Source organism: Pygocentrus nattereri, chromosome 12 (genome assembly GCF_015220715.1).
Source record: "Pygocentrus nattereri isolate fPygNat1 chromosome 12, fPygNat1.pri, whole genome shotgun sequence".
Lineage (NCBI taxonomy): Eukaryota > Metazoa > Chordata > Actinopteri > Characiformes > Serrasalmidae > Pygocentrus > Pygocentrus nattereri.
The window spans coordinates 21,518,216-21,536,101 of NC_051222.1; the positions used below are offsets into that span (position 1 = coordinate 21,518,216).

A 17,886-nucleotide genomic window follows, 5' to 3' on the forward strand; every position below is an offset into this window, starting at 1 on the left:
GTCACTGAATTTTATTAGAGAAAAAGAAACAAAACAATCCATATGTTACTTTTGACTGTCTTTCGCCCTCTCTCTCACTCTGCAGCTGGTTGGCCTTTGGTTTAAATCCCTTACCGGAGTGTACATAAACCACACGATCAATAATTCTAATTAAGACGCTGTAGTATATCCAATTAGGCAAATGTGGTCTGGTAGCAACCACCCACCCATTGTGTTTGTGCACGTTCACCGTTCTTAGGTTCTTATTCACAGATTCAGTTTAGGATCTGGTCCTGGTCCAGTATAAACGGGCATCTTCCTCCCTGGCCCAGCTCCAAGGTCATTAAAATAGAGCACACAATAGAGCACACAGGGATGACCTACTGTCAGATTACAATCACTTCCTGGTACCTCTTTCTCAGCGAGGAGCAGCTTTTCCTCGTTTTTAAGGCAGGATGACACTGGAGATTAACAGCTGAGGTTGGTATACAAGGGTTTATGGCCTGATGGTGTACGTTATTGAGGTAGTATTTTAGCTTTTGTGATGCGTCAGACTCAAAGAGGCAGTGCAATGGTCCGGATATGGTTTTACAACTGTAGAGACTAGCCAAGCTGGAGCAGAAGCAGAACGCTAGGTTGAATGGTTTATAGTCTGTGCATGCGATCACTTCTTGCTGGAACTCATTTTCAGCCTCTCTCAGAGGATTCTGAGTTTTAGGGTAGCTAAGGCGAGAACACTGCGTCGTCCCTGTCACTCCATATCGAGATATTGAATTCACACTGTCATGAACGAATGAGGTGTTCGCTCACTGGCTGCTGAATGAAAGCCTCATCTAGCTGTGATCACACTGTTTTAATGGGATATCGATTACCTTAATGGCATGGCACTACATCAAGCGCTGTTAATGATGATGGTGTGGGTGACCTCTGTGCTGTCTTTTTTGGGGGAAAAAATGACACAGTCCACTTAGAATTGAACAGTGTTAATTAAACAAATAAACGTCAGGAAAGACGTCCACATGCAGTTGAAACGGATTCATATAACCTGTCTACACGACAAGGGTGCAGCTTTAGGTCACGGTGGGCGATATGGCAGTGACATCATAAAACATTTTCCCAGTGTATTATATGTACCATGATGTTTATCTTTCTGAGCTTTGCAACAAGTTGGAATGGACAGAATGAATTTAATCAACACGAAACATTTAAAAAGGCTTTGAATAATGAAATTGTACATTGATTTCTGTTGGGGCTAACCCCACCAGCATTTTACAGGCTTTGAAACGTTGATGTTGCTTCCAAATTGGTACTCAAGTCCTCATTCTGAAAATCACCCTTAAAAACAATAGTATTTGAATCACTTTTTGGTTGTCCATTTGACAGAGCAGATACACTGTAAATTAAATCTGTGTTTTAGTCCATTCTGGCTGCATCTTGTGTCTGTCGAGCCTTTTTTTATCACTTGTTCATCACATGTTAAGCGTTAACTCCATAAAAGTCTAGTCAAATCACACAATTTCACTTTCAATGATATTCAAAACTGTATTTACAATAATCATTTATTTAGCAAATAGCATGTTCTTAAGAAACGTGTGTAGTCACAGAGCAGCTCCTGCGCTGTACTAATGGTGTGATGAGGAGACTGTTCTATGATACAGCAGTAAAATTAATTTTATGTTGTTTTAATAAACAGATCTGCTGTTTGTGCTGTCAGGTTTTAAACCTGCTGTAATGATAAAATTTCCACCTAAAGCAGTTATATGATTGAGCTCGCTATGAAATAGAGGCAGTGAGAATCGGATGCATAGTGTTTCTCGTTGAAGAATCACTATACTTGCATATTTTGGATGAAAAACTTGTCATGTTTAGAGTGGCAAAATTTCGCAGAGAATTTTTGCTATCGATAGGAAATAAAATAGCTCCCACATGGGAATTTGTTCTGAAGCATCTCTCTTCTTCAAGTTTAAATAGCCATGTAGAAAGTGCTGCAGTTCATTGAGACAAGGTGATGTGTATGCCTGGCATGAATTTCTGTTGTTCAACTATAATGAACTTAATTTTTACATTTTCCATACTGTTGCTGTTCAAACAAAAAATGTGCATCTCCGGAACAGGAACTTAAGATAAGAAGGCAAAACATTCTTTACTTTTAAAGGACGATAATTTATTTTCAAGTAATTTTTTTTGAAGCATTCAGTTTTATACATTGGCTGATTATTTATTTAAAGGGAAATGAAGTATTGATGATAGTCAAGATATACTCAGAAAAGATCAGTGTAACAATGTATCATGATAACAATAGCATGTCTTCAAGCTCCCACTCCTAGCTGTAGGATAATCGTCATTAAAGATTACTGTGCTTAACTGTGATGACAGTAGTGTGTTGCCACGGAGTGACAGAAGCGTGTGTGGATCAGGTGGTACTGGTGCTCAGTAACCGTGCCCGGCATCTCTCCCCCACTGGAGTTTCATCATGACTCAGTCCAGCCTTTGTCTAGCAGCACAAAAGCTTGTATGGCAACGGCACACGCCAACGTTTCTAGGCACAACAGATCACCTACGGAGGCAGACACATCGTAAGCTTGGCATGAACAGAATCATTAACCTGCGACATTGGCGTGTCTGAATATTGTAAGGGGTAGATTCTTGAAAGCACTCATTCTTATAAAACTACAACTAACACAGCCATCAGCGGATCGCTGTCAAGTGTTTTCACCTGTAATATGCTTTCACCCTTTGGTGTGGGCTTAAGTCAAGGTCTAAAGAGCCACTCATTTCTAATCTTTTTTTAAACTGCTTTATTATTTTATGCTGAATACCAAAAATCCTTCCTCATTTACAACATGACCAATCAAAACCCCAAAGTGCTTTTTTATTTTTATTTTTAAACACTATTTGAAAAGGGTGATTACCCTTTACATTGCATGAGCACTTTGTTGTGTTGGCCTATAAAAAGTCGAGTAATATGTGAACAAATGAATTATTACGGAAGGTGATTCCTGTCATTTGCTCATACATTTGCAATTGTGTTTCTTGCTTCTAGCTATGAATGGCACAGCTGGGATTCGATCCTAGCCATGGTGCACATCTTTACACTGTACAGTCTTTTATTGCTAATAAAATAGTAAGAGGCAAAAATAATTTTTAGTTCCCCTTTTGCCACGCAGTAAATGTCATCTTTGGTTATCCCAGCCAGGTTGCCAGACATGGTCTGGGTTGCCAGGTTGACATGGAGCAGTTGAGCCCTTGACAGCTCATATTGCCTACTGTGGACATTATTGTGTGGCCAAGATATCTAAATTATTTACATACCTCGTTCTCTTTTGGCACTTGACCAATAGCCATAATTAACCCTTAGAAGTCTAGACTCATTACTGTACTGTAGTAGAAAGTACAATGTACGTAATAAATGAAATTTACATTTGGTTTACCTTCTATATTGATAGGTTTGAGTGTATATTTCCATTTACATTACATTTATGGCATTTGGCTGACGCTCTTATCCAGAGTGACTTACAATTTGATCATTTTACACAGGTAGGCCAAGGTGGTGTTAGGAGTCTTGCCCAAGGACCCTTATTGGTATAGTGTAGGGTGCTTGCCCTGGTCGGGGATTGAATCCCAGTCTACAGTGTAGAAGGCAAAGGTGTTAAGCACTACACTAACCAACCAACATTTCCAGCTTTCCTGTTTGTTTGGATGTCAAGAAATTCTAAAGAACATGGCCAAGATGTAAAAGATGTTTTTTTGTTCCTGCAAATAAATGTAAATTCAAATCATAATAAAAATATTATTGTACAAACACGGATGTGATAGGAATGGAAGGTTTAGAATCCAAACTTTGAGCAGAATTGATCTGTTTGTTTCAGTGAGCTCAGAGTGTTCTGTTGCTCTGTGCAGACACAAATAAGAAAACCCTATTTATTATCTTACTATCGTTCAACATTTTCCTACTAGTTATACATTTAATGTCTGTTTAAGCCGAAGACCAATTTCTTATGGATAAATACTGTTCTAAGCATGGTGAAGAGTACTCATAGCAGTATGGAAGTGGAACCAACACCATTATTTGTCTTCATTGAGCTGTAACTAGCAGATATTCTTAGCAGAACTGATAAATGAAACGATGCATGTTTTCTACTATTGAGGCTGTAACATGCAGCATAGCTGGTGCATTTTGGATGCCTGAAACTTATAGCTACATGAGGTCACGTTTTCAGAGTGGACATAACCGTGACATTGGAGTTTACAGCTAGACCAAATGAAAAATACAACGTATACGTGCAGAATATCATTGTCCAGTCTGTTCTGGCACACGTCGGCTGGTAATTTCCAATAATTTGGTTTATTTGAGTCAGTTGCTCCAACTGTCGGATTATTAGTTGTTTTAACTGTGCCGTATACGAGCGCACGCACACAGGCCGAGTCATCAGCAGCTAATGGTACAGTCACGAGCTTTGAAGCTAGAGGCATGTTTACAACGAGTGTTAGCATGCGCTGCAGTCATAGTCACTTGGCTGCGGTACTTATTTATGGTTTTGTGCCCATTGAGATTTTGTCTTATCTGAATATCACTGGAACCTTTCTTGCCTTTGAAAGCTGATGTTCATATTTCATGATGTCCTTATGGTACCACGTCGTAGTGTTAGCTCAATGAAGGGGAATTCTGCTGATATTTGAAAGAAAAAAAAAAATTAAAACTTATAAAAAACCTGCATAATTAAATCATTAAGATGTACACAAAACTGATGTTAACCAGATATCCAAAACATATAATGCCTATAAAAGCAAATCTCACAGGAAGTTATTCCACAAAATGAATACAATGCCTGTTGTTTTATGATCGTTTTGACATCAGATTTTGGCATAAATTGTGTTTTTCAAAATCTCTTAATGATGCAAAAGTACTTGCAGTGAGTTCTGAAGCTAAAAAGAACCCCAATAAAACTTTCACATCATTTCACATCAAACCACTCTGATTGACTATGGTAAGGGATGCATGATGATATCAGAATCATTTTATTACTGGCAGATTGTTGCTTAAAAAATGATTATTGGTGAAAGACAGATCTTTAGATGTATTTATTGTACTGTGTAAGAGCAGAATGCTTTGGTCACACTGGGCTACTGTGCTAAAATATCTGAATTTTATTCATTTATCTGCATTTGTAACCCTACACAAATTAAATTTATATGTATCATGGGAACTACACTTGAATTATCATTAGTGTCTTCATTTTATAAGTGTTTATATATTGCCATTAGCAGATATGTACACGAAAAAATTGGATATTGTTATCGGCCCACAATTCTTATGACTGTACACCTATTAATGGTTACCAGCTTCCATACATGGCTAGCCATGTGAGCGTATTTCTTTTTTTAACTACAGTTTAATGGCTTTTAAATAGCCACGGTAGTGCTGTACATTGCAAATGATATGCAAATATACAACAGTAGGGCAAGTAGGGCAGCTGACTATAGTGGTTCTCATTAAGAAGCATTTGGGTTGATCCTCTTGCTTTATGACATTTTAAGGTTTGTGTGTTGACACAAAAATAAATGGACAGGGTGTGCTCTCGTGGTCACTACGCTAACTTAGCTTGGACATTGATTCAGGTCGACGCTGGGTCTATCACTCTGTGAAGTCTGTCCCCACAGGACATGTGTGTGTTCCACTAGACATGTGCATTAAGCAGTGCTTTGTTTAGTATCAGGCCCAGGGCAGGTGAGGCTCTTAGTAGGGGGTCTGTGCTACTGTTTTGTCTGTGTTAAGGACAGGCACCATGACATTCACCATGGAAGCTACCAACCAGATACTAATTAGCTTGTTGTTACCATGTGCTTTGGTCACACCTACTGGTTTAACTTTACAGTTAAAATAGTCTTTTTGCTATTATCTAACCTATGATTTCTCTAGATAGCTGTCCCTAGATCAGCCACTACCTACTGCCTTTTGTAACACGTGCATGTGTCACATAACAGGATTATCTTGTACATGATTTACCAGGAAAGTGCCATATGCCCTATTTAGTAATTGTTCAGTGAGCAGCCGTTCATGCAGATTTTTTTATCTTTGGCTTTTTGATGCCTCAAACACAATGAACTAAATATAGCTGATTTTTGGAAAAGGAATCTGCTAATGATCCATGTAATAAACTGATGTGAAGCAACTATGTGGTTTTTTTTTTATTACAGGTCTTTCTGAACTGATCAGAGTGTCTCATACCGAAAGATCCTACACATTTTGGAAGTTCAAAAAATAGGGAAACGGATTGTCAGGTTCGCAAGACTTCAGTTGGCCGTATCCTGTAAAAAAAGCCACCTTGAGTGATTTGCATATAAACCCATTTGTCTGTCCTATTTGACTTCCTGTATGCTGAAAAATCGGCATGTGCATTGAATTTAAATGTGTACATTTCCACCTAAATAAAATACATCAACAAAGTAAGTAATGAAGTGTTTTGTACTTACAGAATTTAGGCCGGTTATACCTGGAGAAACATTAACGCAACATCATTTTTGGGCAATTAAAAAAAAAAGCTGTACGCAACACATTCAGTTGCTCTGCTAATTAGTTAAATTAGCAGCTCGTATTTTTTGATACAGTATATCACTCACTATAAAGTCATCTGCCTGGTGAAACTGACACATTTACATATATTTTTATCATCTTTATATTTTTTAGCTCTAGGTTTTGGGTATTTATGTTTACAATGAGTTTTTGTCTGTTATCTAAATGTTAAAATAGATGTTTAAGTAACCATTGCAGTTAAAATCAGCATACGGTCTCATTTGTCCTGTCTTAGAAGTGCAGAAAGTTTGTTGCAGGCCACCTCTCAGACCTGGTCACCATTTCATCTGCCCAGTAATCCACCCTCTGTTTTTATGTTTTTGAAATTAGTTGTTTGAAAGTATGTTGTGTGGCATAATCATGTAATGTATTATTGATGGGTAGTTTCAAGTGAGTTGCAGGACATTTTACATTATGTATCTATACTCAAAATTATGATATTTATAGTTCTTATGATAAACGATCTAAATTATCATGATGGAATATTTTTGCCATATTTCCCACCCTTACCAACTGCTAGTTGATCCCTGTTTTACTTTAATAAAGCATTTGTTTTATGTTGTATATTTTAAATGCTTTTTTGTACATTTGACTTATGAATACTACCAAAACTCTTTACATATCCAACAGATTGTAATCTGTTGAATCAGCCTTCTTTCTGTCACCTTCTCATGTTCTGTTATGGAAACAGTTCTACAGTGATGGCCACAGTTATGTCTATGTTCAGTGTGTAAATGTGGGTTAGCATGTGTAGTGTGTTTACATATAACATGACCTGGATGACTTTTAGGAGTGCTTGAGGAGGACGTGGAAATGATCACGTTTCAGTTTTAATGAGCATCTCGTGCGTCCATCACTGTCAGCCAGGCAGCCAGACCACACTGTACTACAGCTGCTAGCTCAGATGGTTTGCATTCAGTATTTTCACCCTCATCAGCATTATTTTCATTGAGCCCATCTTTAAAAATTGTCTCAAGCTAACCAACACTGCTTGGGGAGTAGCTGTATTTCAGTGATCACTAACGAGATTTGTGATTTTAATCCAGTATGATTCTGCCATGTTTATAGTTTTTAGAAGTCCACTAATAACTCCAGAGTGAATTACCTTCTATAGTTCCCTGAACTCAACGCTCAAGTGTTCGAATCAGCATAACAGTAATGTAACAGCAAAGCTAGTAGCAGAAGTATATAATAATTTTGTTTTTGTGACATAAAGATAAATGGAACTTAATTTGACCCAATTCCTTAATCATCATGACAAGACTAGTGAAATCCAAACCATTTAGGTGTGTATTCCCTCCTCTACACTATGATTGTGTACCATCAATTGGAATTGCCCCTGAGGTGAGACTCACCCCACACTGATACGAGAGTCTCTTCCCTTGCCCACTGTCACATTATTATTTTTATTTTTTTTCCCAGCAAATTGAACATTTATCCACACAATTTGTTGTTATTGTTCAGAAGTGTAGCGTCTGTCACATAATGCTGAAGTAAATGGCCATGCGATGATGTTTTAATCTGGCTATTTAAGAAAATGACAGACCCATTATCCCACATAAAACAGCCAGTCAAATTACACACAAATTACAATACTGGACCTTCTCTGGTAAAACAAATCCAGCTCCAGTATGGCCTTATGTGATCTCATGCTAACAGGCCTTGTAAATTGCTTTCATTCATTGTTAGCCATGTTAGCCTGTTTGAACTTGACGTCTGTCACTCTCAGCTTCAGGGGACAGCTGGACTAGTCTAAACTCGGGCCACAGTCTGGATGGAGACATGGTGAGAGCCTTTTCCAGATCCAGTTCACCTGAAGCTCTGTTCCTGCTCAGCCGTGGTTAATGAGTAGCCTGCATGTTGGTGCCTGCTACTAGGAAAGGAATTACCCAATAATTATGAACTAATTGTGCACATTTATTTGATTAACTGAAATCCATGTTTCCTATTCGTTTGAATTAGCACTGACCAAAAGATATCAAAGACCCTTGGGGAGTTTAATAACAACGTTCAGTAGTCTTCTTGTTCATTTCCCACTTTAGTAATTGATCTATCCATGCTCTGCCCACAAATACAGCGTTTTTTCATAACAACTTTTGCCAGACTTGACATGCTTTGCAAAACCTTGGCAAAAATTCCCTTCAACTTAATGAGTATTTAGGTCAGAGTTTAGATTTGCTTCTTAATGTTGAGATTTCAGTTTAAAAGACTGTGCTGCTGAAATACATATGCGATATAGGATATCAAAACTTGGAAACAACAAATTTCATCAGTTCGATCACACAACAAAAAGCTATACCCGATCTATCCTAACAGTATATATCCTCACCTTTCACAGGCATGTAAAATAAATGTCATTTGATATTAATAACATACTCTAAATTTCATTATTCTGGGGAGAACTGAGTTTTGCACTACAATTTTTCATTATATTGAATAGACCTCTGGTGTCGTGTCTGTCTTAGGAACTCTAGGTCTAAGCTGGATTTCTCTATGACAGGAATGAATGACAACAAAAAAGCCTACACAACTGAGACATTTGACAAAGTTGACCGGTTTGTGTTGGATATTTTGGTGAGGATGCCAGTCTTATGATGAGCGTTCAGTGTGCAGCAGTGTTAGCATGTATGTTTGCAGTATTTGTATTTTGGCACTTCGACCACTTCGTTATTCAGAGTGTCCACTGACACTGCGGAATATCTTTAGTTTATCACAGGATGTAACAGTGGAAATTTTCCAAAATGCCATTAATTTTTGTCATAGAGAAAACAAATTTAGACCCATAGTTCCTTATATGGGCATGACACAGACCACAGAAGGATTTTTGCCAGTATTCTGTAAAACCTGTCCAACCTCACATTAGTTGCTACACGAGAGTGAATTTGTGGGTGGAGCATGGATGCAACTTTTTTTTTGAAAGGTTCTGGGGAGAACTGCCTGATGTCAGTGGCCAAAAGTACTTTCCTGAATAGCTTAATATTTTTAGAAATGTTTTTAGAAAGTGTTTGGACAGAGTGCACTCACAAAGTGGTGTGGGGTTAATCGATGAATAGGTCAATTGTAGAACAATCTATTGATGTGCACCTGTAAGCCCAAAGTTCTGACTTTGGGTTGTGTGAAACTGTGCGTAGAGAAATGGACATAAGATAAATGTGAATGCATGTTTTGACCTGTGGCCAGGCAAATATGTAGATGGTGAGTAGAGTCCCTGCATACATTTATTTTGCCTGAAAAAGAGATAGAAAGAGCCACATGATTGAGCTTAAAGACCATTTCTTAGCACCAATGTGTTTCTGCAGGAGCCTGAAGCGACGTGGCTGTAGTTTGATCAGAATGTACCAGAGCTGTTTTTATGTGTTCTTATGTAAGTGCATTCTTCTGTGCAGTAGTTACTTGCTGAAAGAGTGGGGTTGCCATAGAAATAGCAGCATCCTGATACATATCTAGCAAAGAAGCAGTCTGTGTTCGATGGTTGCTCACAGAGCTCGCTCCTAGTGTGCACATGTATGTATGCATGTATGTATGTATGTGTGTGTGTGTGTGTGTGCGTGCGTCCGCTGACGTAATAACACTTAATGACATGCTTTATGACTTCCAGGCAATGATAAGTCATGTGATATGTGCTATAAAGGTGACGTGGACTATTTACCCTCTATGTTGCAATGCCCTTTCACTCTCGGGAATCTGCTGTGAAATGCTGGATCGTTTTACCTCTTTCTCCGTTTTTAACATGCATCATAAACGCTTCACATGTACTTTATTTTATGACCACCTACACACAGCATCTTTCCATATGTTCTGTTTTAGCCTGTGTAAGAGCCAATGGCATCTTTAGGCCCACATTGATGGTTTATATTATCAAAACCTGTAGCTCCGCCCATTCATACAAAATTTGTGTTGTTTTTGAGCAAGGTGCAATACATGGTAGCCAATCAGAACAGAGGTAATTTGCATGTAATAGTCTCAATTGTAATTCTAAGTCATAATTCTAATTCTTAATTCTAAGGGACACAAAGAAAGGCTGTAAAATGGCAACGTTAAATTATGAACATTATAAATTATAAACGTTAATTACGACTTTTATTGTGTAAAACCGCACAAACATTGTATGTGAACTTCAAGGGAAAAAATAATACAAAAAATAGTATTATTATATAGGTACTTTAACATGGATTAAATTTCAGATGATTTTTTCTTTACTTTTAAGCTCAGCATTTCAGAAATATAACGTTTTGTTATTAAAATAACATGTACTAGTGCATGTTGGGAAAAGCCTTTTCACAGATCTGTTTTTCTGTCGTTGCTAATTCAGGACCATTTCTATTACCTACTCTAAAGTGTAATTATTAACAGTTACAATAAAATCATCAAGACTGGTCTCAGATCAGCTGAGTGGGGTTGTGTTATACTTGGTGCAGTGTTGCTTAGGAACATGAGCTCCTACTTAACCTCCATTTTCTCCCTGACAGCTGCGCCTCTTGTGCTTGCTAATGCATTCATTTCAGCCTGTTCTGACTGTGTGTGCTACACACAATGATCATCTCCCCAAAGACATGCTCACACACACACACATACACAAACACTTATGTACACACATACACACACACACACACACACACACACACACACTCCAGGCCCTGTTGAACAGAGACACAGACATACATACACATACAATCAAAGTGCTCAAAATGTTGAGGACACATATCTGTGTATGTATAATACAGGGTGGAAGTCAGAGATCGCTCTTCATTTATTTACTTTACAGTTAAAATGGCCATTTTTTACTTTTTCCATCCTTTTTCATTATTACAGCTTCCATTCTTTTTGGGGAAATTTTTTTTCAAAGAAATGTGCAGGGATATTTTCCACCCCTCAAAAGTTCATTATTACAAGTTGGTTGCATTTTCTGCTTCTCTCAATGTCGGTATTTTCATCTCAGATGTTCTGATGTTCCCGTGAAAACGTTCTTCTTTTTATCTATTTTCTTTTCTCAGTAACTGCCTCTTAAAAGATACACTTCCATTCAGACTGATAGCTCTAAGTTGTCTTCTCACACTGGGAAGATGGACAGAGACACTTGAAACAAAAACAAAAGCTTTAAATACTTTTTATCTGATGCTGACGGTTTTGGTGGTCTACTAGGCCTTACAAGCCCTAACAGGAAACATACACACAATACTCAAACTGATGGAAATCCTTTGGGAAAGTAATTACGTTTTGACAGAACAGCTAGGCCTGTGGTTGTCAGATAGAGACAAAGAGGGTTCACTTCTATTGACTGAACAATGCCTCGTCTATACAGGGACACCGTTACCTTATCAGTGTTGAACGGCAAGTACCAGCATAGCCACCCAACATTTTTACGATTCACAGGACATAATGACAAAGCTTGCTGGAACCCAGTGGAGCACACTGATAATGTCACTGTGACATCTTTACTGGCTTTGATAAATTGAAAGGCAGGAACAAAGATGGGGCTTCTTTTGATTCTGGAACAGGATGCAAAGAAAGCGATAGCCTGTCGGGCCTAGTCATGTATCTTGTAATTTCAGTTTAGTGAAACTACATTTCCCAGAAGCTGATTCATAGTTGGTAAAATTAAGCTGTTTTCTATTAGTGTCATGTTACCCTGCTGTCTCTGACAGCACAGAGTTGGGCACACTGGGAATTTCTCTAGATTCTCTGTAAACTTCCATTATAAATCTTCAAAACATCCCTGATTGGTCTAAACAAATAACATGAAAGACATGACAGCTGAAAGGAACAAGAAACTTGTGTTCATTATGTGGCCCATATGCAGCTGCCATCTCCAGGTTTTATCAAAAGTTACAAAAACTCGTAGCGCTAAGAGGAAAATGAGTAGTGATACATTTGTATCCCATACAAATTGCAATATTGTAGATACCATGAAAAGCCCATGAACTTGAACAGGTTTAGCAATTCTTATGAACTCAACAAAAAGCATAATACACAATTTGGACATTTACATAACTGGTGCAAATGTTACATTCCTTTTTTTATTCTTGTTTTGAATCTGTATTTTTAATCTGTTTATCATATGTTTATTATCATATATTTATTTATGGACTAGTCCTCAACAAAAAAGGTTTCAAAATCAGTCATTTATATGGCCATTAGTGTTATTGTTAGTCAATGTAATGTCTTTATAACTGATTGAGTACATTGTATTCATTGCAGCATGGCTTGTGCTTTATGGAGCTATGAAATAACTAATGTTTGGTAGGAGAACAACACCTGAAACTCCTCCTCCATCTAGCGTAATGTCAAAGGCTGAAAGATTAGTTGTTTTTATATGACAACCACAATTTGAAAGGGCATAATTGACAGAGTCACAAGAGCAGCAGTTTTCATGCTAACCTACAGGTTTGAAGTGAGGAAATTTTACTTGGTAACACAGAGCTTGTGAGCTGCCTGTGGATGAGTTGGACTAATCCGAAACAACTAAACACCCACAAGGTGTGTACATAACAGCAGAACCACAGCCAACCAACCATCTGAAACACTATGTTCAGAATTTAAGCCTGAAGCCCAAAAGCTGTATATACAAAAATCTATAAAACAGGTCTGGATCTTAATTTATTGAAGAAACAAACATTGGTCCAAAAATCATAATTAGATGTTTTCCTGAAATGATTCCCCCAAAATCTCATGAAGTTCCAGCTCTACCTTCAGTTGTCTGTTACAAAGTTTTTATACCCTACCACCACGCATCTTCAGCAAGAAGGGAGTGGAAGCCACCCAAGTATCTACCATCATACAGCCTTTTCTCATACTGTGACTAGGCCTGTCGCGATAATTACATTATCGACTTATCGTACGATAATTTTTTTAACCGCGATCATATTTGCCGATGTCGATAATTGGCCATTGGGTTTCCGCGCAAATTTGTTTACATGAGAATAAACCGCAACTACGTTAGATTTCATAAAGTCACGCAGTGCTGCTTTCTCGCCCCCCCCTTAACACTAATTTGGAGAGCGACTTGTACCGGTTAGGAAATGAGTGCAGTACACGGAGAGCGCATGCGTCAATAACAGTGCCTCCACACACACAGGTGGAGATGTGTTACCTCGCGAACGTATTCGAGGCTAATAGGACTTTCTTAAAACTAAACAGCTCCAGCAAGAACGTTTAGAGTCGTCCAGTCCAGATGGACTTTGTTTCAAAGCCACATTCCACGGCTCCGGTGTGGGAGTATTTTGGCTTTAAGCCAAATGAGCGTGGAGAACCCATCAATGCGAATGAGCCGGTATGTCGACTTTGTTTCAAAACGGTGTCAACGAAAGCTGGAAATACAACTAACCTGAGGGCACATTTAAAGCATAACCATCCAGCCCAGTTTTCCGAGCTGAAAACAAAAACTTCAGCTGGAGAGGGGTCTTCCCGAGCTGGAGAGGGGTCTTCCCGAGCTGGAGAGGGGTCTTCCCGTCAGGTTTCTATTACGGATGCCTTTGCTCGGCAGTGTAAATACAAACGCGATAGCGCAAAAGGGCGCACACTCACAGATAGTGTAACTCGCGATATAGCCAAAGAGATGCTGCCGTTAAATCCGGTGGAAAATCAAACATTTATAAACTTTTTGTGAATTTGTGATTCGTATCACTGTGATTTATAGCATATACATATATGATCAGATAAGAGAGACTCCAAGTACCTTTGTGTTATGTTCAGAGTTTTAAAAAGTTGAATTAATGTAAATGTTACTTTAATATTTATGTTGTTACTTAATGTTGCAATGCCATTCTTTTGTACTTTTTGTTAAAGAGTTTATTTTGTTATAAAGGTCTGTTTAATATTTTGTGCAATTTTCTCAGAATCCACAGAGCCCAAGTGTGGTTGTATTTTATTTGTTTTATTTATTTGGGATATTAAAATATTTTCATATTGGAAGCCAAATGTCTGTTCTTAATAATAAAAAAGTTCATTTCACGTTAAAATGGTGTAATTGTATTATTATGCTACTATATTATTATTGTGGCACATTGTCTTAAAGCTCCTTTGGGGAGCCCAGAAGCAAGAAAAAATTCTATAATTGCACTTTAAAATGACAATATTATCGTTTATCGCAATAATTTCTGGGACAATATATCGTTCTGAAAATTTTGTTATCGTGACAGGCCTAACTGTGACCACATGCTGGTCTGAACTAAAACAAAATGATTTTTGAAATTGAAATAAAAAAACATGAATTCGGGCACCAGGTTGGCATGTTTCAGTATTGTCTCCTGCAAAGCCCAGATTATGCTGATTATAATTCCAATCGAAAGCCTGAAATTATAAGACACAAGTATAGCATGAATGTGCTGTTGCCCTCTCTGTAATGGGTCAGACTATACGCACCATTCAGCCAAACTGATGTTGCTTGGTTCACTTAAAGGACAGGCCTTTAAGCTTTGATTGGCTTCAGTTGGATTTAACCATGGTTGTTTGGTACATACTGCACATACCTTCTTTCCATTTAACCTCATGTAGCTTCAAGCTGGACATTTTCAAGGGGGGATTTATGAGTTTTAAAGACACGTGAGTTCAGCATTACTAATTGAAGTTTCCAAAGGGAAGTTTTCAAATAGACATTTTTACAGTAGTTCCCTAAAGCAGGCATGATAGCCTGGATACATTTTGATTAGGAGCCATAAAGACTGGAGAAGGTTTAATATAATATGTTTGACATAATTTGAGGAACATTATGCATTATACTGTTGGCTTGTGGTATTAATGTTGTTTGAACCCTGTTCATGTCATTCTTTCCTATGTTCTCACTCTGTCTCAGGAACATGAATGGTTTTCAAATATTTTCAAAGCAGTTGGTCTCAGTGAGTCAAGAACTATAGCGATAATGTTCTAAATAGAGAACAACGCCTTACGGTTATTTCTGTAATTCTGACTGGATTGAGTTAATTAAACAATCTAGAGATTATGCCTTCTTTGGTTTATGTCCTTTTGCAGAAACAGTAGATGCCATATCACTCCCTTGCTTCATTCTGTCAGAATGAGGATATATCTTGTTGACAAAAAAACCCATGTCAACTTTATTTCATAAGCAGTGTTGATTACTTTGATTTCTTGAGCTATAATTGCAGCTCCAAGCATGTACTAGTATGGCTGGTGTATATAAAATATAGGCAGACTAACTAACTCTTTCTCTGTGTGTCATTCAGACTCTCTCGGCGGACCTTTCCCCTCCTCCACTCACCGATGCCACCACAAGCCAAAGCGCTGCTTACCCCTGCAGCCCTGCATGGGCCTCCCCGTCAGTCCTCTGCTTTTCCACCCCAGCGCCAAGGGTTCACAGATCGTCATGGATCTGGCCCAGAGGACTGTGAAGAGGCAGGCCAGCTTCTGCAACGCCATCACCTTCAGCAACAGACCCATAACCCTCTATGAGCAGGTCCGCCTCAAGGTGAGTGTTTAGGGGCCATGACCTGGTTAGAAGAAGTGGATCCCATTGGGAAAAAAATTGGTTGGACCTATGTGATGTTAAAATTAGTTTTAAAATTGAGTGAGTAGGTAAACGTGATATGGAAATAACTGGGGAGAAGGAGATGAACTGGTGAACACAGTTTACATAGTGCGTCATTAGTCAGGATGTTCACACACTTGGCAGTTAGTCTGTAATGGCCAATATCAAGATGTCAGTGACATGCAGCCCTAATTTAGAGTACATTAATGATTAAATTGATTACAAGAGCATTATTTATTCAGCATGATTCTCATGTACGGTTGTCTGCAAAGTTTGATGTGCCCCTGGTTAACCCCAAATTACATGGTTTGTTGATTTTCTTAAATAAAAATAAGTTAAAACATCCTCTACAGAGAAAACACTTTCGCACATAATAATATACAATTAGTGTATTAATTAATTAAAATAATTGCATGTTCAATGCAATGTTAATAATATTTTTGTTTTCTGTAGATAATGGTTTTAAATCAACATTTTCTTTGTTATTTGACCTGGATATTTTTTTTTTTGCATACAACTGTATATTTGCAATTGTGTTGACTCTTATAGCTTAATTTTTGTAATTTATTCTGCATAGACATTGATTTCATATCACGTTACGTCTACAAACAGAAATTTGCATTGGTGTTGTGAAACATGAGAGTGTAGTAGAAGCACCAAACCAGAATGAATAGAACATGAACAAAAAAAAAAAGAAAGTCTTGTGTTTTTTATTGTGTTTTTTCTTGTGTTTTATAATTTTTTGAAGATGGGTCTTATAAATGTTCATAACATCACACCTCTTTTACCAGTTGATCCTCTAATGTCGCTGTTTGATTTTACACTAGTTCTGGTTCGGGTTGAGTACTGCTGGGTTCTGTCCCACCCACAGTGTTACCAGGTAGCTAATAAAAACATCATGGCTTCTGCGCGCCTCACTTGCCCATGAACCCTTTCTCTGCCACTCAAATACATTTACATGCATCCTCATGCAAGTGTAAATCAACTTCACTGATGAAACAATGTGTGGAGATGAGAAAGGAAATAATATATGGGCTGCTTGTTCATACTGTAGGCTTGATGAAACAAGGAATCATCTGCAGTACTGCAACACACCTACACACCAAACACAGACCTGTCCAAAAATAAACATCTCTGTCAGGCGTCTCTGTTTGACAGTGTCAAACATGCAGAGCCACACATATACAGTCTTATCTTTTCAACACTTCAAACACACACAGACACAAAAACACACCCTCATAGGCTTGACTGTGAAGGTAAATCCCACTATCAGTTTGTTGGCCCTTTATTCTGCTGTTTTTTATTCTTAAATTATTCCTTGAGATGCAGATGTTTTGCATAAGTGAGACCAAAAAAAGCAGAGAAAGAGACAGGGCTAAATGTGCCAAACTTTAAGTGTGACACTCAATCTAGCTCAACTGCTTAATGCTTTAGCAAACTCAGTACAGTGCAAAAGACCCCCCTTCATTTCTTTAATTTCCAGGTAAAATAGCCAAGTAAAAGTTATTCATTTTTCGGGAGAAGTCAGAAATAAAATAATCCACTAGCATAAAGCAAGGAAAGTTAAAGGACAATGAGTAGAAATAAAACAGGAGTTTTCAAAACTGGAGTTTTGAAACAAAAGAAACAGAGAAAATAGGACTCTGTGCAAGACCTGGTAAACCACCAAAACTGCCACCATCAGATAAACAGTACCTACGTTTCATCTTTGTGACAGAGGAGAAAATCAAGCCCCACTTTTGCTTCAGATCTGAAAACATCCACAGATGTTTCTGTCCATCCTTCCACTGTGAGAAGACAACTCAACACTATGAATCTGAAGGGATGCGTAGCTGTCAAGAAGCTGTTACTG

The 17,886-nt window shown here is 38.0% G+C and overlaps 1 protein-coding gene across 2 annotated transcripts in view; it reads left to right on the forward strand.

The window, feature by feature from the left end:
- neurl1aa (neuralized E3 ubiquitin protein ligase 1Aa) overlaps nucleotides 1-17,886 on the forward strand; it is a 112,159-nt gene that overhangs the window by 53,386 nt on the left and 40,887 nt on the right. For both annotated transcript variants that reach the window (XM_017698990.2, XM_017698991.2), the window contains exon 2: nucleotides 15,733-15,974. In XM_017698990.2, coding sequence (XP_017554479.1) covers nucleotides 15,733-15,974 — 242 coding nt within the window. The remainder of the gene's footprint in view (nucleotides 1-15,732; nucleotides 15,975-17,886) is intronic.